The sequence below is a fragment of the Ictidomys tridecemlineatus genome, chromosome 5, assembly GCF_052094955.1.
Source record: "Ictidomys tridecemlineatus isolate mIctTri1 chromosome 5, mIctTri1.hap1, whole genome shotgun sequence".
NCBI classification, from domain to species: domain Eukaryota; kingdom Metazoa; phylum Chordata; class Mammalia; order Rodentia; family Sciuridae; genus Ictidomys; species Ictidomys tridecemlineatus.
Genome location: NC_135481.1, coordinates 27,199,797 through 27,221,645, shown reverse-complemented (window position 1 = coordinate 27,221,645; position 21,849 = coordinate 27,199,797). Strand labels below are relative to the sequence as shown.

The 21,849-nt window shown below is 35.9% G+C and overlaps 1 protein-coding gene across 1 annotated transcript in view; it reads left to right on the top strand.

The window, feature by feature from the left end:
- Unc13c (unc-13 homolog C) overlaps positions 1 to 21,849 on the top strand; it is a 576,758-nt gene that overhangs the window by 515,500 nt on the left and 39,409 nt on the right. Inside the window, exon 29 of the mRNA XM_078049590.1 lies at positions 1,099 to 1,246. Within this exon, the coding sequence (XP_077905716.1) occupies positions 1,099 to 1,246 (148 nt within the window). The remainder of the gene's footprint in view (positions 1 to 1,098; positions 1,247 to 21,849) is intronic.

Sequence of the window (21,849 nt, the reverse complement as noted above, 5' to 3'; positions counted from 1 at the left end):
AGTGAGCCACAGATAACTAGTAAATACTCAGTTTCCTCTAGTATTATTGGTACAGGAAAAGAGAACCCTTTACCTGACCTTTACAAAACATCCATAGTTCTATCACCTACTTCTAGTCATTCTGCCTTTCAAAAGGTGTTTGTGCATAATACAACATGAAATGCTAACATCCCTCAATGGCCATATTTATAGTCTATGAGCATATATCTTCTCTACTATATTTAATTTTTTTTTGTACTGGGGATTGAATCCAGGAATACTCAGCCACTGCTGAGCCACAACCTTAGCTGTTTTTTGTTTGTTTGTTTGTTTGTTTGCTTGTTTCTTTTGTTTTTTGTTTTTTGTGAGTTTTTTTTTTTTTTTTTTTTTTTTTTTTAGAGACAGGGTTTCACTGAGATACTTAGAGCCTTGCTAAATAGCTGAGGCTGGCTTTGAACTTGTAATCCTCCGGCCTCAGCCTCCAGAGCTGCTGGTATTACAGGAATGTGCCACTTATATATAAATATTAAAATGTTTTGAGCTTTTTAGAAGACAACAGCAAACAAACAAACAACAACACCAAAATCTATTTTTTTTATTGTCATCATATACAAAGTTTGGGGGTTATTGAATTTCCAAGTACCATCCTGCTTCATCAGGTTGGCCTGTGTCTAAACAATCGTGTGATTAGAGGTTGGGGAAGATGGAGTGGTAGGCTTTACCCTAGAATTTTAAATTAGTATTTGCAAATTAGGTAACCAGAAGCTACCTTCTCTGTTAAATTTTGATAACCCTATGTATTTTTCTCATGCTCTAGAATTTGAAATGAATAAACAATTGGAAAATTGTAACACTATTATAACTTCATAACCTATTTGTTTAACTAAAGTTTTGAATGAAAGGAAAAACTATAGACCTTCAAGAATCTTATTTCTTGGGAACTTGAATTACATGATGATAAGTTAACACTGTACAAATGTTAACATTATATATTGTACCTACCTTTCACTTATCATACTGTATTACTATTTTGAGTTTCTCTATTAGAGTAATAAAGTAATTTTATTATCTTCTAGTACTACTTCTCTCTGCTTACATGACTTTTTCCCCCCTTTTTAGCAATATTTTCATGCAGGAGGAAATGGCCTGAAAAAGAATTTCCTGGAGAAAAGCCCAGATCTTCAGTCCCTGAGATACGCTCTCAGTCTTTATACCCAAACTACTGATGCCTTGATAAAGAAATTCATAGACACTCAAACCTCACAGAGTAAGTTAACACATTCGACCTGAGGATAAGGTAAACTGAACACTAAACTAAAATTCAACCTCAGAATTATTATAGTGTTAATATTTTTGCTAGAGTAAACGGAAGCACCATTAGGAATGGAGAATTATGGTTAACAGAGAGTACCAGAATTTTAGCATTCATTAATTATAATAGAAAGGAACAGGAAGTTGGCCAGTTACAAAAAGAGAAAGGAAAACAACTTTTATCTCCTGTATTTGGGACAACCCTGATGTATATTCTATACTCACATCAGCCCAGAGTTCCCCTGGGGAGAGGGTTCCAGTTCCCCTCAGCAGGCTGGCCTGATAGCATGTCCTTCTTTACTATTGTTTCTTTTCCTTTTCTTACATCTCTCACTATTATTACCAGTGTTTCCCAGATACTTTCCAAGTAGACTCATTACCTTTGAATGCTGGTCTTAGGTTCTGCTTCTGGGACAATCCCATCCTGAGGTCACATGGTTGAAGAATAGAGAGAGAGATACTAACTCAGCAAGTCCAGATATAGATTCTAAGTTCTCATCTACTGTGTACACATGTCCTTGATGATAAGTACCATGGCTAAATACCTTGAATGAAATTTCCTGATTACTTGTACTTTTTCTCATATTTCCTTAAATTGGGAATACAGGATTATGGAATGAATTAACTTTTCTTTTAAAAAATTTTTGCCTCATCCTTTTCTATTTTTTTCTTGCCTGTGTTAGATTAACTGTAGTAGTATATACAAGGGGAAAAGATACTTTTAATTAATTACTTCTTTTGATTGTATTGAAGTCAAACAATACAAGTTCCTTTAAAAATATTTTTTAGGGTTGGGCATGTAGCTCAGTGGTAGAGTGCTTGCCCAACATACAAGCCACCCTGGGTTCAATTCCTAGCATGGCAAAAAATAAAAATAAGATAAAAATATATTTTTATTTGAATTTAACTATTTCATAGATGGGTTTATAAGTATAGAGGAGCCTGCTGTAGCTTGATCACTTATTCTTTTTTTCTTCTTCTTCTTCTTCTCTAATTTTTTCCTGCTCCTTTCTTTCCTATTTTTACCCTGCCTTCTTCCTTCTTTGTTCTCTTTTTGGAAAAGAGTTGAATGTCATTTTTCTCTAGTAGCAAATAAGAAAATAAACAAAATAAAATAAGGAAATTAAAAAGTACAAGGTCCTTTAAGTCTCATTAAAAATTCATGAACCACAGAATTCAAATGATATCTGTCATATTGAAAAAACACTACCTTCTCTTCTTTCTCTATTCCATACATTGAAAAAAAAATCCAAAACAGATGCAGAATTTCTGAAGTACATAAGTGAAACTGAGCTCAATATATGAGTAATGTGTTTATTATCTTACCAATATACCCCAATACTAAGACAACATCTTATTCTGCATTCATTTAACAAATATTTACTAAGCATCACCTTTGAACATTGTCTCCTTTTCAAAGGTAAAGATGAAGTTTTGTATACAAGTGGCTGTAACATGATGATACTCAAGCAGGGGTGTTTTTTTGTCTCCCAGGGGACTTTTGGTAACATCTGGGGAGCTTTCATTTTCACATCTGGGACTGGTGGTTGCCTTGCTGGCCTCTGGCCTCTAGTAAGTAGAGGCCAGGGATGCTGTTAAGCATCCTAAAATGCACAGAGAAGCCCTCAAAACACAACAACAAAATATCTGGCTCCAAATGGCAATAGTGTGGAGGTTGGGACACCTTTCTCTAACATAAGCTAAAAAGAAAAAAGTTATATAAAGTAGATCACATTAGAAGAATGGAAATTTTGGCTTGAAGAGAAAGGAAAGGCAGAGAAGCAAGTGAGTACATTGGGCCATGAGAATATAAAAAGAGAAAGGTGTTCTGGATGCAGATGCTGTCCAAGAAGGTATAACTTACATTCTTTATTTCAGAATCCCAATGCAGCACACACGTTGATGATGTATTCTTATGAGGAAAAAGGTTCTTTTGTTTTTAAAGTAAAACTACTCACCACATCACCACATATTTTTTTTCAATAAATATTAAAATCAGTCTTGGGTTTCTCTGCACCATTAAAATATGCAGAGATACTGTGCCAGGTTTTTAGGTAACATTTGCAGAAATTATTTTACTATTTGTAAGAATTTTTACATATTCTTCCTTTAGAAGTTGATTCAGTGGTTTAAAGTAGCTAGTTAACTTGAAAATTCATACTTTTTGTTGTTGCTTCTCAAAGATTGGTTACTTACAGTTTTATAAACTGGTATAAAATGCATTTTTTGAAACTTGATTACAATATTCATCAGGAAAAGAGAAGTTTTTCTTAACAGTTATGTCATTATACCAAGGGCTCCCTTAATATTTCATGCAGTTTTAGACAGTGAAAAATGTGTAAAACTTTAACATATTAAGTCACTTTTTTTCCAATGGGTAATACAATTTGGAATGAAACACAGAATAATAATTGTTAAGCCATCTGTCCTTATGTGAGTTTTTATTAAAGCATAAGAAACCTGAATCATAAAACCTTTTCACAGAAAAGAGATGTTTATAAGTTATAACTTTCATAAAGAAAATGAAACTTTATAGTTGATAACTGTACTAATTAAAATATACAAGCTGAAATGTTTTTATTCTATTATCTATCCTCTTTTTTTTACTTTTTATTAGTAAAATCCTTGAGTCACTGCTTATCTGAAGTTTCTTAAAATTTAAATCACACCATTTCGGTCATTTTAATAATCTGTATCCTGCTGAAGTTGAGTTTAATTTGAAACAGGAAGCAGAGAGCTACAGATTCACATTTTGGGATCTATTAATATACTTCAGTACAATCATATTGCTTTAATACAATGAGGGAATTGGTCCCTCTTATTTTTTTATGATTTTTATAATTTAAGTGGAAAATGTGTTTTTTCTGATACCATCTAACATAAAGTATGGAAAGCTTAAATGCCAGATTACATATCTAAGAAATTTTTATTCTCAATAGTAAAATTTGGAAATATCCCTCAAATATAGTCTTTTGGGGTCAATTTACCTAGAGAGGTATTAATTGTCTCTAATTGTGTTCCTCGAAATAAAAAGTATATACCCCAAAGTGGGAAAGAAACCATTCCATAAAATGGTTCACTATAGTAAGGGTCTTTTCTTAATCAGAAATATAGAGAAACTAAATATTAATCATATTTAGTTGACAAAAGAACTGACATTAAAATTAAATACTGAGATTTGAAGCCATTGGCCTTAACTGAAACTTTAAATGGTTAGCCACCTGTGGAAGAAAATGCTGAGAAATGTCTTCAGCTTATTTGGGGAAGCAATATTAAAATCCACTCAGCCATTTTCAATTTAATGCTGATTTGAAAACCTAGTCAGAAAGTGGTTTCTTGTTTTAGCTTGCAAGTCTTTCAGAAAAAAGCAGGGATCAGGAATCCTGTCCAATCGATCTGTCACTGTCCTTTCCCTGGGGACTATTGGACTAGCCAGTATGGCCTTTCAAGACCAAGGGTTAGTCTTTATTTTGAGTCAGAAGTGGAAAAAGAAGGAGAATTTGTAAAGTTTGGCTCTTCAAACATTGCAGTCAGTCTGATTACTTTCACATCACAAATCTGGGTGAAGATCCTCTGTGCAGTCAAAAAGCTGTACACAAACAACTTGAATAGGAAGGGTTATGCTTCTGAAAATGCTGACGCCCTTTTCAAAGTAGAAATGGCAAGTGAATAAGGTTAACAGTAATGCTAAGCAAACATCTATTGTGCACCAAGCAAGCAGTCTACCTCTGTGCTATTCCTCCAATCATCCTGCAAAACCAGTAGCATTATTGCACCTCTCAGATGAGGGCATTAAGTCACAGATGGGTTCAGAAACTTACTGAAGTGTGAGTCACATAGATAAGTAGCAGAGACAATCCCCTCCACCCATCCATCATGCACACACACACACCACTATCTCACTCTCATTTTCTTTTTTTGGTACCAGGGATTGAGCCCAGACGCACTTAATCACTGAGCCACATCCTCAGTCCTTTTTATTTTTTTTATTTTGAGACAGGATCTCACTAAGTTGCTTAGAGTGTCCCTAAATTTCTGAGGCTGGCCTCCAACTTGTCTTCCTGTCTAAGCCCCCAGAGCCACCTGGATTACAGGCATGTGCCACCACTCCCAGCTCACTCTCATTTTCATCAGCAAGGAAATATGGTGTCTTAGTCTGACTTACCCCAGCCCAGGATTCCTTCTCCCTAGGTTTGAATAACTGGGCAAACTCCCTCCTTACTTTACATTTTTATGTGACTAATCTTCCTCTATTCAGATTTTCTTCAAATTGATACTTTCATTTTTACGCAGACAACAAACTCCTTCTAGAACCTTCTTACTTCTTCCTTTGTTTTCCAATGTCCTATCATTCTAGCCTTAGTTGCTAGACATGCTTAAGAGCTATGAAACTTTTGAACACTAATTAGAAGAATTTATATTGTAGTGATCCTAGTTGAGTGCAAGAAAATGCATACTGCTTCCAGTAAACCCTTCAAACAAAGCCTGATTCCACACCTCTGGCATCTAGTGTGGTTGTGTATAAAATATTGCTACTTTGGTCTTCCCTCTTTGTCCTACTCTTTCTACTCTCATCCCCATCATCCCAAGTGTTTGTATTGTAACCTCCCTGAGCACAGTGAGTCATATCATGGCTGGTAACTGATAATTCTCTCCTCTTACAGAAAAGAGGCACTTTGCTTATACATCCTTGAAATCTGTGTTCGGTACAATGCAGGCTACAAGTAAATGCTTAGTAAATTTTAGGACAAATGAATACTATTAAATAAAATGTCAATTTTTTAATTGTGTGATATAACATGGTTTCTCAGTTTTAATTCATGGAACCACAAACCTTTATCAAAAACAACTATGTTCATGGCCTTGCACTAAAAACTGGAGCACCCAGTGTGTATATGCATGTGTTGCACCCTTAGGGAAAAAATAGCTTATAATTCTGTGGCTGATACTATTTATTAGTTATCATATAAGGGAAGAAATAGTAAGTGACACTGAAGGGGTATATAAAGTTAGAAAGAATAAGATTATTTTTATCAAACTCTTAAAATGATGATATTTTATTAAGTCTGTTAAATAAAACTCAAAAGCAACTAGGACAAAGTGAAGTGTGCTACTATGTTCAGTTTAGGTCACTGAAAAATTCATGTATCCTTTCATTTGCTTCATTTTTAGGGGCATTTACCTTGTGCCAGACTTGGTGCTAAGTGCTAGACACAGTAAAAGGAAAGGTTGTGCTGAATATCTGTTTGCTCCTCCTGATCCACTCTTCCCAGGAGGCGGAGCTGCCTGGATTACAGATTCCTTCTATTTCCTATTTGGGTCAGACAGTAAGGACTCCTTCCGAAACCCTATGAAAGGAAAAGTGAGGCCAAATATGCATTCTCCAATCTCCCCTCTGAACATGGTTCTCTCAGGCTGACTATGTCCTGAACTTATCTCAAGCTTATCTCAAGAACCCCCTCCTTCCAAACACCAGTAACTATTTCCATCCCTCATCCCTTATGGGTGAGAGGTGTTAGTAGCTCCATAATCCCTTGTAGTTTCCCCCACATCCTTTGAAAACACTTTTTAAAACTACCCTGGCATTACTTTGAATTCTGTTTCTATTAATACTGACTGATATGATACAAATCTCTAGGGCCTTGCTAGTTTCTTTTTTTTTCTTTTTCTTTTTTTGATTACAACTCTTTGTCATTTGGATCATCAAAGATTATCATGTTTAAATAAGTAAGCATCAGACTATCTCTTCAGAGTGAGACAAAATAATGAATTTTGATGACTGACTTGTCCAGAATGAAAAAAAAAAAAAAGAGCTTTTCATAGGAATATTTCCATCACATTCTGGGCAGGACATCAAAATCCCAGATTCAATTCCTTACAATGCAATTTATGTTGCTCAGCATTTCATCTTTTTTGGAAATTTGAAATCAGAGTGAAACTGTTGGGAGTCATTGGTAAAAACAATGTAAAATTTAAGAGTTTTTGCAACACGGAATAAGCAGGTGCTTGTTGTTTGTCATGCAACAGGAAAAATCATCATTTTTACTGAACTAGTAACTGGCTATCCATATTTCTAACTCAAAACAGGTGTAGTTCCATTGTTTCTTCATTCTGTTTATGGCATGATTATTTGAAAGTTTCATTTTTATCATAGCACTACCCATATTAAATGAACAGCTGTGTATGGAGGGGGGTATATTTCTTTATTTCTCTATTGGATGAAAGGCAGATCTCATTCCAAAGTTCTAGTGAGTATTAATGGTATTGGAATCCCTGTTTTCAGACTTATGGTTTTCTCTGTTACTTGCCTTCAAAAACTAAGATTGGCCTAGATAATTATGAAAGTGAATACTGTATATCCTATTTTAAAAACAAAGCAAAACAAAAACTTGAAATGACAATCTAACAACCACCCATACTTATAGTTTATTACAGTGCCTTCAAATAATTTTGTTCTGACTTTAGCCCCAAAACAACTCTACAGAGTCAGAGAGCTTCAGATTATTCCTGGTCTAGTATTCCACTTTGCTTTAGGGTGACCTTTAGAGACAGTCATCACACCCAAGAGCAATTGAATGTCATTACATGATTTGAGGAAGAATGCAGTATAGAAAACAGACTGATCAGAGATGAGACAGAAGCAGGCAAACAAGCTAGAGGCTGTAAAAATACCCAGGTGAGAGTTGTGGTGGGCTTGAATGGCAGGAATAGGGGTGGAGTTAAGGGCACACCTGAGATAGAGTTCAGCAATAGAATAGGTGAAAGTTATTAAATTAATTAAGATTGGTGCATAAAATTTCTTTTACAGGATTCCAAAATAAATTACTTCTGTGTGGTAAATTATGATAGATATTTTTTCCTGCTGCTTATAATTTTCCAAATGTTCAAATATCGTCAAATGTCCACATTTTTATGAATCATACTTCTTTAAAAAATAAATATGAAAAACACTTTGCTATACAAGGTAAATCAGATTAATTGATTACAAAGCTGTTATTAATTCAAAGCAATAGATTTTGAAGTCATACAGGGCTTTGTATTTTCATCTGTGGCTTTACATATACTGCCCAATTAAATTTTCTCTTTAGATGTCAAAGGATCTCAAAATTGCATTGCTAGTACTAGAGTGGTCCTGAACAGGAGCCATGCATTATACCTATGCACATGTATATGCACTACATATACATACATATATATATATATATATTCACCTTAGTAACTTATGAAACTTAATCAGGAAAATTACCAGTGATTTTATGATGCACTGATTAAGATGAAGCAATTCTGAAGATAAAGTTGGTGTGTTCAAATTGTGTAATTCTTTCTTAGAATACCTGTGATACTTGTCAATGTTTTTGTTATTGTTACCTTTGTTTTAGGTCTGATTGGAAAGTAAAATATAGACTAGAGTCAGTTGTTTGGAAAACTCATGGAACTACTGACTTGTCAGAAAAACATTCTTCAAATCATTGAGTCTAGAAAGTAAAATGAGATACAGTGCCCTTTTTTTTATTTACTCAGAATGGGTTTATAGAGTAATGGGGTCAGAGCATTAATTGAAAACTGCAGATTATTGCCTCACAACCTGAATATGTCCTTTACAACTAACTTCCAAGAGAAGACACAGGATATGTTTTCCTTCAGTTATCCTTTGACACTAAAAGTTCAGCCTTGCTATTAAGTGTTTAATTTATCTTAGAAAAGGGAGTATGAACTGTGTTAAGTGGCGTATAAATAGTAAATCTACATCTTCAAAAGTTGGGAGTTAAACTTGTATAAACCTCTGGCATTAAAGTATCTTGTTTATAGAGGAGAGGCAAGAAATGGGTGTGTTGTTTAAACAAGGAAATGAGGCCTTGCAGGCTTGCATCGTGGCCCACGCATCTGCCCTCCCTCTGCTTTACTAGATGGCCTTGGCATAAGTCATTCAACCTCCATACCCCAAAGTTTCTCCATCTTTAAAATGGATGACATAATTTTTAACTCTGTTGGGTTGCTGGGAGAACTACAAGTGTAATACCTATAAAGCACTTTGCACACAGACATCTCTCAGTAAATGTTCATTCTTCTTGTATTATCATCGTCTCTATATGTACTCTATCTTAAGAATACGTCTTTCCACTACAAAATATTTTTAAAAAGCGATCCCATCAGGATGCAGCCCTAAGCCAGAAAGTCAAAAGCTGTTTGCTCCACTGTAAGCTGTACATTCCTAAGAGGCTTTCAGAGTGATTGAGAAACCTGGACACCAGCATGACTCACATTCGCAGTCTCAATGAACATGCTGTGGTTGTTAGATAAAATCATACACTTATTAAACCCCTGCTGTGTGCGAAGCACTATTTAAAAGACAAGAAGTAACTTCTGTGCTCCAAGGAGCTTACAGTGGAAATGAATCTACCATGTGACGAGAAAAGGAATCATACCAAATAATTTGTGCTAGATAACAGATGAGTCTAAAGACAACATGATGAAGGTTTTTCAGAAGAAAGAGAAATTGTTATGATCAAGGGAGTCAAAAGATTTCAGGGGCCAGTATTGTGGCTCAGTGGTAGAACATTCGCCTAGCATGCGAGAGGCACTGGGTTTGATCCATTAAAAAAAAAAAATAATAAAAAGGTTAAAAAAAATTTCAGAGAAGGGATATAGCTCAAAATTGGCTTTAAAGGATGTCTGAGGGACAAGTGAGGCATATCAGCAAGACAGAGATCTAGGCTCCAGGAGACTCATCAGAGTGAAATAGAGAAGCACTCTCAAATTGTGGTCACAGGAGCAGCCACACAGTCAGCTTCAGCTGCCATGACAAAACTCCAGACTGGGTGGCCTAAACACAGAAGTCTACCTCTCACAGCTCTTCAGTTTGGGAAATCCAAGATTCAAGTGCCAGCCAAGTGAAGAATCTCTTCTAGCCTGCAGACAGACTTCTTTTCACTGTTCTCGTCTAAGTGACCATGTGCACTGGACAGAGCGGCGAAGGGCAGGTGGGAGATATAGTTAACAGAGCAGTGGATTCTGAAACTACATTGGTAAGGTGATTATTGGAAGCCAGGGAGTCAATGCAAACTCTGAAAAAGTACCACAGGAAGGTAGAATATGAGAAGTCACAGAGCAAGCCACCATTTAAAAAAAAGGTAGTCCAGAAAGAAGTGAATATCAGGGAAGGATAAGTGCTCATTCCATGTAAGTACCTTCAGGGCTAATGCCTCCAAAGGTCTCTAATTGAATCTGAGCACTCCAGAAGGGAGAAGTGTGTGTCTAATTGAATCCTGTGGGTAAATCATTGTACTCATGAACAGGACCAACTAGCCAAAGATGTGAATTATGATCATCACTACAATTAGCTTGGCCCAGTGTTAAACAGGGTAATGGCCTTCAGCATCATCTAAAGACTTATAGATGTTGGCCATTTGTATGTATTTAAGTAATGTACTACATCCTTTATGGTTTCAATAACAATGAACTGGTGCTTCTCTAATGTCAATGCACATTTGAATCACCTTACCTTGGGGAACACCGAGGGCTGGGCCTAAGTCTTAGTTTCTGACTCAGAAGGGCTGGGCGAGGTCTGGAAATTCACATTTATAACAAGTCCCAGGTGCCATTGATGCTGCAGGCCCAGGGGCCATATTTTGAAACCTATTGTTAAGTCTTATACAGAGAAACTCCTATAATGAGGGCCATCTGTGGTTAATACAGGGTTAATTCGTTGGCTGCAACACTATAATCTCAGGCTATTGGTTTTTTTAGCAATGTGTGTACAGACTGAAACCTCCAGAAAAAAGAAGTACTCCAAAATCATAACAGCAAAACATAGTCAATAAAAATGTTCTTTTCCAAATGAAAGAGTGTGTTTTACACCCTCAGAAGATCCCCGTGAAGATGGCACTAAAACAAGGAAAAACAAAAGGTGAAGCTAGAATAAAAAAGGGCTTTTATGAAAGAAAACTATAAAGACTTCCATGCTTGCCAAAGTCAAGGTTCAGGCCTGTATGTATTGCCCTCACATTTCTCCTCATAACTTTTTCTTTCAATGACATTACCTTAGCGAGGGGGTGTGGCGGTGCAGACCTAGGGCTGGGGATGTAGCTTAGTGATAGAACACCCTTGGTTCATTCCCGCTCCCCCACTTCAATGGCATTGTCTTTATACATGTAAGAACCTAAAAAAAACTTGATTCTTGCCTAGTAGTCTACAACAAAGGGATTGTTTTCAATTTAGTTTCTGTTCATGTGCAATATCATATAAATAATTTAAAAGCCAGGTTCTGTGGGAAAGTGTCATAAATGTATTAAATATATTTACTGTCTTGGCATCCATTTTTAGGCCTGATACAAATTGTTTGAAACCCAGTTGTACCTATCACCTTTGGTCTAGTTAAAATTTTCCTTCCTAAGTGGCCATCTGGGATACAGCCCCTCTGTTCTTTATCCCACAGATTCAAACCCAACACAACCTGCAGCAGCTGACCACAGTAAAACCTAATAGTCAACACCAGAGTCCTATAAACACATTCCCCTTCTTCACGAGGCTCCCTTTAAACTAGCCAATATGCACCCATGTGAGACAGCCTAAGAGATTAAAGCATCAGACCTTTAAAAAGGGCAAATCTTCTGCACGCTCCCAGGCTGAACATCTTGTCACCTCTAGGCTTTCTTTGGCACCAGAACCTCTCCAGGACCTGTGAGTAATGCCCGTTCTGTTGTGTGCATTTTGCTTTCACCTTATGGTTCTTCCCCTGAGAAACACACCTAACTTTCCCCTGGCTAGGGCTCTCCTAGAGAGTGATTGTTGTGGCCTGTGGCTGCAGAGAGACCACAATAACAAATTAAAAACAAAAATCCAAAACATATAAATCTCAACAAAAAGCTTGGCTTTTTTGCTTCCAATACATGTTTATAATGTAAAATGTGTTTATGATAGATTGAGAACATACTAGACCCATTCCAGCTCTAAATTGCATTGCTATCTTGTAGTATACAGTTATGCCTCATTTCATTTTATTTTCTACTTGAAGTCATTTCATTCTTTTGGTTTGTAAACACCTTGAATTCCCTTTTACTGAAAAGACAAAGTAACTTGATAGCATATCCCCCTTAGCAACCATAACCCCCAATGCAAAACCAAATTAAACAGAGCAAATAATACCGTGTCCTACATCATTTAAAAAAGAAACAAAATTGTGTCAAAAGAAAAGCCACTATGAAGAAATTCAATAGTAGACTCTAGGCAAATAAACTGGAAATGGAAAAGAATTTCCAGTTTCTTTTGTTTTGTGATAAGCCAGTTTGGAAATTAGCAGGTACCTATTACAGTTTATTTAGATGGCAAGGTTAGGAAATACAAGGTAAACATTATGGTCCAAATTTCCATAATACAAAGTACAACTGTGACATTCTCCTTGGTCCCCCTAGTGACCCAATAAGGATCATGAGACATTTTCAGCTGAGACTGGTCTTTAGGGTATATGACTTTTTTCCACTAACCAAAGAAATCTAATTTCTCCAAACATTTAAAATGATTCTATAAGCATCTGAGTAAAACCATTTTATTCTGAAATATTTAATCTTTATCTTAGCCTACCATTAGTTAATGTGAGCATCAGAATTAAAATTAATAAACTCTATTAGAACCCTTATTTTTTGAGTAGGTGCAGTAATAACAGATATGAAAACATAGATATTAATTCAACAGATGTTTGTATATTGCCTTTTATTTAATTTGGTACTGGAAAGTGTTGGAGAAATATAATTAAAAAACAAAATTTCTTCCCAACTCAGAAAACTTCTGCACAAAGATAGGAGAGAAAAAGTTTTATTATTGAATAAGCATTAAACCAGAAGGTAATGTGCATCACAGGAAATCCACTAAGAGACTGCAAAGACATAAAAAAAAAATTTCACCCTTCCCTCTAGTCAAGGAATCATGACCCGTTACATACATGTTCTAAAGGTGGACACGAACTTGTTCTTACGAGGACTGAGCACCATCTTCACAGAGCCCATCCTAAACTCGCTGAAAAATTGAGGTAACCAGGTGTGTTAGATTGGCTTTGTCCAAAGAATAAACCTCTCATATCTTTATGAAAGGAAATAGTTTTGCAATTAGTGTCTCCTCCCATTTTTACAAGGAAACCAGTCCTGTCAGATCAGGAGTCCACCATCATGACTTCATTTAACTTCAGCTGCCTCCTTAAAAGCCCTGTCTCCACATACAGTCACACTGAAATTAGGGCTTTTCTATATGAATTTGGAAACGGGAGAGACAGAATTCAGTCTATAACAAAGAACTAAGCATCTTTATTTTCTTTTTAATCAACATATAATTGTGTGTGTGTGTGTATGTGTATGTGTATATATAAATTTACATAAAATATACAGATCTTGGGTTCTACATGATGTTTCAATACATGTATGCATTATGTAATGATAAAAATCAGTGATTAGGATATCTGTACTAATAAATGTACCATATCTTTGTGGTGAGAGCATTCAGAACACTACCTTTTAGCTATTTTGTATAATCATTGGTGTTAACTAGTGTCTCCATACTGTGCAGCAGAACATCAAAACTTATTCCTAATTGTAACATTCTACTTAACCCACCTCTGTCTCCCCATCTCCAATACCTTCCCCACTCTCTGGTATCACTGTTTTCCATATTCACCTTTGTAGTATATTTTGAAGTACTGTGATTCCTCTGACTTTGTCCATTTTATTTAAGATTTGTCTTTTTGATATTTGTGTATGTGTGTATGGTTCTATACAAAATCCTGGATATTTTTTTCAATTTCTGTGAATAATCCTATTGGTATTCTGACAGAAATCTTATTGAATCTCTAGGTCACTTTGGTGTCTACACCAAAGAAGATATAGCACAGATATTTCTATGATATTATTGCAATTTGTGAACACAGGATGTCTTTGATTTATTTCACTTTAGATGTTTTCATTAATGTTTTAGTTTTCAATGTAGAGATCATCCCTTCTACACCTAATTTGATTTTTTTTTCCCTTAAGACAAAATGTTGGATTTTATAAAATACATTTTCTACATCTAAAGAAATTATCATTTGACTTTGTCATTAATTATGTTAATGCAATGTATCCTGTTTACTGATTTGTGCATATTGAACCATTCTTCCTTCCCTGGGATGAATTCCATTTGATCATGGTGGTGGATGACCTTTTTGATGTGCTGTTGGAATTGGTTGGCTAGAATTTTATTGATGATTTTTGCATCTGTGTTCCTCAGTGATATGGGTCTGTACTTCTTGTTACCTTTGTCTAGTTTTTTTTCTTTTTAAATCTGTTCTAATTAGTTACACATGATAGAAGAATGCATTTTGACACATACATAAATGGAGTATAAGTTCTTGCTCTTCTGGTTATACATGATGTATAATCACACCAGTTGTGTAATCATATATGTACATAGGGTAATAATATTCAATTTATTGTACTATATTTATTACCTGCATACCCTTTTTCCTCCCTTCATTCCCCTTTGCCTAATTCACAGTACCTCTGTTTTTCCCTAGCCTCCCCCCACAATTAGGAATTAGCATCTGCTTATCAGAGAAAACATTTGGATTTTGGTTTGGAGGGATTGGCTTATTTCTTTGTTGTTCTAATTAGTTATACATGAAAGCAGGACGCATTTTGATTCACTGTACACAAATGGAGCACAAATTTTCATTTCTCTGTACACAAAGTAGAGTTGCACCACATGTGCAACATGTACCTAGGGCAATGATAGTCACCTCATTCCACCACATTTCCTACCACCACACCCTCTCCCCTGCCCTCTCACTCCTTTGCCCAATCAAAGTTCCTCCATTCTATCCATGCCTCCCCCCTGCCCTCATTATGAATCAGCATCCACTTATCAGATAAAACATTCATCCTTTGACATTTTTTTTTGGGGGGGGGGATTGGATTACTTTGTTTAGCGTGATATTCTCCAACTCCATCCTTTACTTGCAAATGACACAATTTTATTTTCTTTTAATGATGAGTAATATTCCATTGTGTATGTGTACCACAGTTTCTTTATCCATTCGTCTGTTGAAGGGCATCTAGATTGGTGTTAAGTTTATTGAGTTCTTTATATATCCTGGAGATTAGTGCTCTGTCTGCCCTGCATGTGAGCCACTCTATCTTTCAATTGGAGAATTTAATCCATTTACATTCAAGATCGTTAAGAGTTCAGGGCCTCTGCCATTTTATTGTTTTCTTGTTGTTTTTTAGATCATTTTTTACTTGTTTACTTTGTGGTTGAATGGTTTTTCTGTAGCACTAAGTCTTATTTCCTTTCCCTTTCTGATATATGTATCTGCTGCTATTAATTTTTAATGGTTTGTGAGTATAAGAAACTTACATGAGGAATTTTATTGTTACAATAGACTATTATAAAGCGATAACTTTGATCTAGACATTTACCCTCCCACAAGCACAATTCATATTCTTGCCTTACTGTGTTGCTTTTTTACTGTGTGCTCCTTAATAACTACGATTAGCTTATTTTTAATTGGCATTTCCTTTTATGAGAGTAATAAGTTGGGCTAAGCCTTTATCATTGTGGGGTATGTATTCTGTCAAGGGAGACAAATCATAAATGATCCTGTGACTATGCTTATTTATCAGCAATGACAGTCAATAAAGCATGATGATGGGTAAAGGGCTTTGGCTCAAGGATTAGAGCAGTCAGCTCCTGGTCAGCCAGAGAGTAAATTGTTTCTGAGTATTTGTGAAGAAAGAAACTAAAATGGTAATTCTGTGGAAATGGAATTACCTAGGCCTTCAGTGATGTCACTGAGTTGTACAAATTAAGGTCATCAATCAAAAATCATTTATTAGCACCCCCCTTACTAATTCAGTTATTCATTCAATGAACATTTAATGATTTGTAGATTTGTTTTTACATACCAATATGATTAAAATCTCCCCAGATAATTTGTTTCCTTCCAGCAATAATTTATTATTTCTATAGATTTTATGGACCTATTGATTGGGATTGAAATTTATATTTCAGTGTGAGACTTTAAGTCATATTGATTGTAAACAAATATGTGTTCTGTTATATGGTAGAATTTTTCCATCAGTATAGTTTGAAAAAATCTCATGAAATGATATATAACCTGGAACTTTCTGTGTGCTCAGAGTCTATTGTAAGGAATTATTCTATTTTTCTTTGAAACAATCAACACTAATTCATACAGTAAGATTCACTCAATATAACTGATAGAAGAGTACAAAGTATAGATTATACAATACTGTAAGAGTCAACAGATGGGTATCATTACATACCTAACCTTACAAGGAGATCAGGACTTGTCCTGAGTCTGCTATCTACCCTCTGCCATTTACTCAGTTTATAAGCATTTCTGGCCCTGTGGGAGTTCATCCCTAGAAATAGATATGACTCAGTTCCTCTCCATAAGCAATCAAACTTGGAGGAGAGGTAAGGAAACATATGATAAAGAGCCTCTCCATCCAGTTCCCTTTCCTGTCCTCTGGTTCTCTATCCTATTCAACCCCTCTAAAGTGGCAAGTGTCTTTTTACTTTAGTCAGATAAGAGCAGATGTCCTCATACAAGATACTGATATATTTGATAATAAAATATTTGACAGAGTCAATTTGAACAGGCGTTAATGAGTAATTGAGTCACTTTTTTTTAAAGAAATGAGATGATGATAATCCATTATTTATTTATTTTACTAATTTTCAGAACAAAATAAGATTGGTCCTAGATATCCAGCATGGATGAATCAATCTAGTAGTAGTAAGATGGGTTTTGTAGTGTGATATAGTCTGAAGAGGGGATTAGAAAATCCTAGGAAAGAGGTAAAGAAGGCTAGGATACCCTTCTCTCACTCCTGGCATTAACATCTATGATCTGCAGACAACCCCCTCACCTGCTCCAATGGCACAGTGATGTTTTGGGTTTATGTGGAACTCTGCTTCACCTTGCTTCATTTGGGACCCTAGGGCCCAAAACATTCTCTGCTCAAATACCAAGAAAATATTAATTGACTTAAAATTTACTTTCTCAAATACATTGAACATTTTTTTTTCAAATAGGGTTCTATTTTTTAGGTTCTTTCTTTGCCATTTTTAGCTGTAATAATTTTCATTAACTTCTCTGTGCCTCAGTTCCCTCACCTGTACAAAGAGGATATTAGTATCCCTGAGTGGTTAGTGAGATTAGATGAGTGAATATTTATTAGAGCTCCTAGAATAATGCCTACAACATACTGTAGAAGTGGATTCTTAATTATGGAATTTGTAATGCTGTTTTGTTTAAATTATCTGGGGCAATTGCGTCTTCACCTCTAACTTTGTCATTCAAACTATACGGAAATACATTTCTTACTACTTATAAGGGTGGTGTTAATGATACAAATGAATAACATCCTCTCCAGAAATAATTTGAAATTCTTAAGCAACTGTCAGTTTTCATTCTTTCGCTTCTTTGTACAGATTCAATTTTCCAATGACTTTCACTTGATATTATGTAAAAATTTTGCCCCCCCCAAAATTGAAAAAATAATTTTCTATTCATTTTATTGATCACTCAATCTCTCAAAGTAGTCAATATATTTACTCAAAGCATAAAAATATTAAGCATCAAAATGACTTAGAAATCTTTAATGATATATATGACTTCAGTAGCAGTTATAATCATCTTAGGGCTTGGTTTCTGTTTTTCAACTGAACAAACTGGTAATTTTGGTCAAATACTCAGCATGACTGAGTCTAGCTGAACTGGCAGGGTTTAAAGTGAAATCCAAAAGTTCAAACCAGAAATATGTGCAAGTTCCAGTGTAGAGATTATATTTGTCAGAAAGTCATATTTCTCATGGCATATAATTAGTGTTGATCTCCAACTGTGGGAATCTCTTCTACCAGAAGTACTATAGTTGTTTCCTATATCATATGCCAAACAGGCCTTCCTGTGAATTTTAGATAACTCATCCACCATGAACGGGCTGACTACAGAAGCCAACCAATTTTGGTGTTTAGTTTTATGGGGGTTTTCATCTATGAACTGAAATAAAAGTAAAGAGCATGACCACGATGCAAACCTAAATGACCTCAGGCCCCAGGCTTGCCCTCAGGAGATGCCCTTTGCTGTGCGTGTGCACACACAGACAACAGCTGGAGAGACCACATGACAGTAGCCAGCAGAATTGAACAGGATCACATCATGAGATGCTTCATGGACATCAGGGTCAGGAAGCCCAGGCCTCAGGCATGCAAGAGCCAAGGGCAGCACCAGTACACCAGAGGAATCACAACAGGTTTATTTAGGAGCTCATTGAAAATAATCCTTCTTTTTAGATCTATTTTTTAGGACCCAAGGTTTTCTGGTAGACAAGACACTTTTCCACAACTTCAGGCCAGAGTTCCTGCACACAAAAAGGAGTTATCATACTTAAACAGAAGAACCAAATCCCTGGCTATGAATCTCAAAGATGTGTCTGGGGAAGACATGGAAGGGAATGGAAGATCTTCAGGCCTGGAGCATCATCTCATTTCCTAAGGCATTGCAGAAGGGTATAAGAGAAACCCTACTGTTTGACATGTAATCACTACAATAAAGAATAGGAATTTGATCTTTCTATGATCTATTGATCTATTGCCTGACACCTATTGCCTGACACAAACTAAACATTCAAAATATTGAGCAAATACATTAGTAAGTAATGTGTGAACATATGGTGTGAGAGATATCACAGACCAAAATCATGAAAATTTCCAGTGTTAAAAAGCAAATACATTATATGGAATTTTTATTTTGAATTATAAAAATATATGAACCCAAAAAAGAAACCATTTTCCAGTTGAATATAATTTTCATAAAGCACAATGATGACTTTTTTAAAAAATTGAGGCATTAGCCCAGCGGCTTGGGAGGCTTTAGGCAGGAGAATCGGGAGTTCAGAACTAGCCTCAGCAAAAGCAAGGCACTAAGCAACTCAGTGAGACCCTGTCTCTAAATAAAATACAAAATAGGGCCGAGGTTGTGGCTCAGTGGTTGAGTGTCCTGAGTTCAGTCCTTGGTACAAAAAAAAAAAAAATGAAGCATTTGATGTATTTCAGGGATTAGATTTTGTCTTAATATTAGGGGGGAAATGTACAAATCAGTGGACCCATCTAGTAAGAATGGAATGCCTTTTTGGATAGCAATATCTACATGATGGAAAGTAGTCAAGCTAAGGCTGGTTAACATTTTCCAGGCATACCATACAAAGGACTCCAGTAATGAGCAGAAAAGTTTAACCTCTAAGATTTTTTTTAATTCCAAGATTCTATGATATTGTGTGGGAATCTTAGAAATTTAGATGGAACACTTGACCAGGACCTGAGTACAGAGGCACATCCAGGCACAGTACATATGATGTGGGTGCATATAAGTTCTGTTCAAGTTGAAGGAAAAAGCACTGGGAGATGGTCATTAACGGTTCCATGAATTTAATTTATATTGATTTAGCTCAAATACTTTAAAGTGTGAATTATAGAACTGAGTCTGTTTTTTTTTAAATTTAACTGATACATAAAACATCAGAATTGTGTCATGTAATGTTTTGAAACATAAACACATGTGCAATGATTAAATGTGCAATGATTAAATATATCTACTCAAAAATTTTCACTTCTTTATGACAAAAACTTAAATCATTTCTTCTAGTTTTTGAAATGTACTTTTTTATCTATAGTTACCCATTGTGTAATAGCACAACAAAACTACTTTTTCTTTGTTTTCTTTTTCCAATGCTAGGGGTTGAACTTGGGAGCACTTAACCACTGAGCCACATTCCCAGCCCTTTTTATTTTTTATTTTGATACAGGGCCTCACTAAATTGCTTAGGGCTTCTCCGTTTCTGGCTTTGAACTCCTAAAGTGATCACCACATCCCTGACACAAGAGCTTCTTACTCCTTTCCAATTGTAACTCAGTATACATTGCTGAAACTCTTGTCCTCTACACCCTCTACACTCACCAGTCTCTAGTAACCACCATTCTACTCTCAACTGCTATGAGATCAACGTTTTTGGATCCCTCATGGATGAGATCATGGAGTACTTGTATTTCTGTGCCTGGTTTATTTCATTTAATATAATTACTTTTAGTTCCATCTATGTTGTCACAATAATAGAATTTCATTTGTGTTGCTAATAGGATAGTATTCCATTGAGTATTTGTACCACATTTTCTTTATCCATTCTTCATTTAATGGACATTTATGTTTCCTTTCTTGACTATTGATAAAAGTGCTGCAGTGAAAGTGGGATTTCGGGTGTCTCTTGGACACATTTCATTTCCTTTGGAGATGTAACCATCTAGTGGTGAAATTTCTGGATCACACAGTAGTTCTATTTTTTGAGTTTTGAGGAACCTCCATACTAGTTTTTCATACTGGCCATACTAGTTTACATTTACACCATCAGTGGGCAAGCATTCCCTTTTCCCCACATCCTCATCAGCACTTATTATCTTTAACTTTTTTGATAATAGATATTATTACTGGGATGAGATGATACCTCATGATGGCTTTTAATTACATTCCCCTGATGATTAGTAATGTTGAGCATTTTTTTTTTTGGTACTATCCCGTCATTTTTATGTCTTTTGAAAAATGTTTGTTTAGGTTTATTGCCCAGTTTATAATAGGGTTGTTTGCTTGTTTTTGGCTTCTTGTTTTTCTTACTTATTTGGTTTTGTTTGTTTGGTTGGTTGGTTGGTGGTCTCCTCCCCCCTTTGGCTGGGGAGATATTTTGCTTTTGTATTTTTTTCCTCATGTGACTTAGGGTTTGGAGTTCCTTATATACTCTTGGATATTAACCCCTTGCCAGATGTTATGGTTTGAATATGAAGTATCCCCCTGAAAATATCATATATTGGAATCATGATATCCAATGTAGAAAACCAAACTTGAGTGTGTCCCACCAGTGCACAGGTCTCCATCTGATGTCAGGTCCTATCTAAAGGCTCCATCCGACCTGCTTAGAGGGCCTTCAGTTTCTACCAGATGTTGAGGTTCACTATAGCAGGCTGGGTCTGAGCTCTAAGACAAAGCTCTATGAAAGCTTTTTGCCCTGCTCCCTATAGTAGGTCAAGTGTTACTTCCTATTCAGCCACCAGAGAATAGCACAGAGGTTGGGGAAGCAGTCGGCCATCTGGCCTTAGGCAGTTCCAATGGCTTGGACCACTGTATTGACCTGGCATTGGAGATTAAGGAGATTTTCCCAGAGCTTGGATTTACTGTGGTGGTCTGGTACCATGTTTCAAGTCTAAGGCGTAGATTTAATTCTCTCCCCTTCACCAGATATGTGTGTCTTTCTGCATGCTAGGTGCTTGGTGGTGGAGAACTAAGTCAAGAAACTTCTTTCCTTCTTGCTTTCTTTAATGTGTCACTTAATTTTTTTTTAATTTTAAAAGCAGGCACTCTGGTTTCTCACTTGATTTACTTAGCTCTTGTGAAGCTAGTTTGTTTAATTGGTCAAATTGGTGTGTTTGTGAGGAGACAACTGATGGAGGAATCTACTTGGCTGCCAT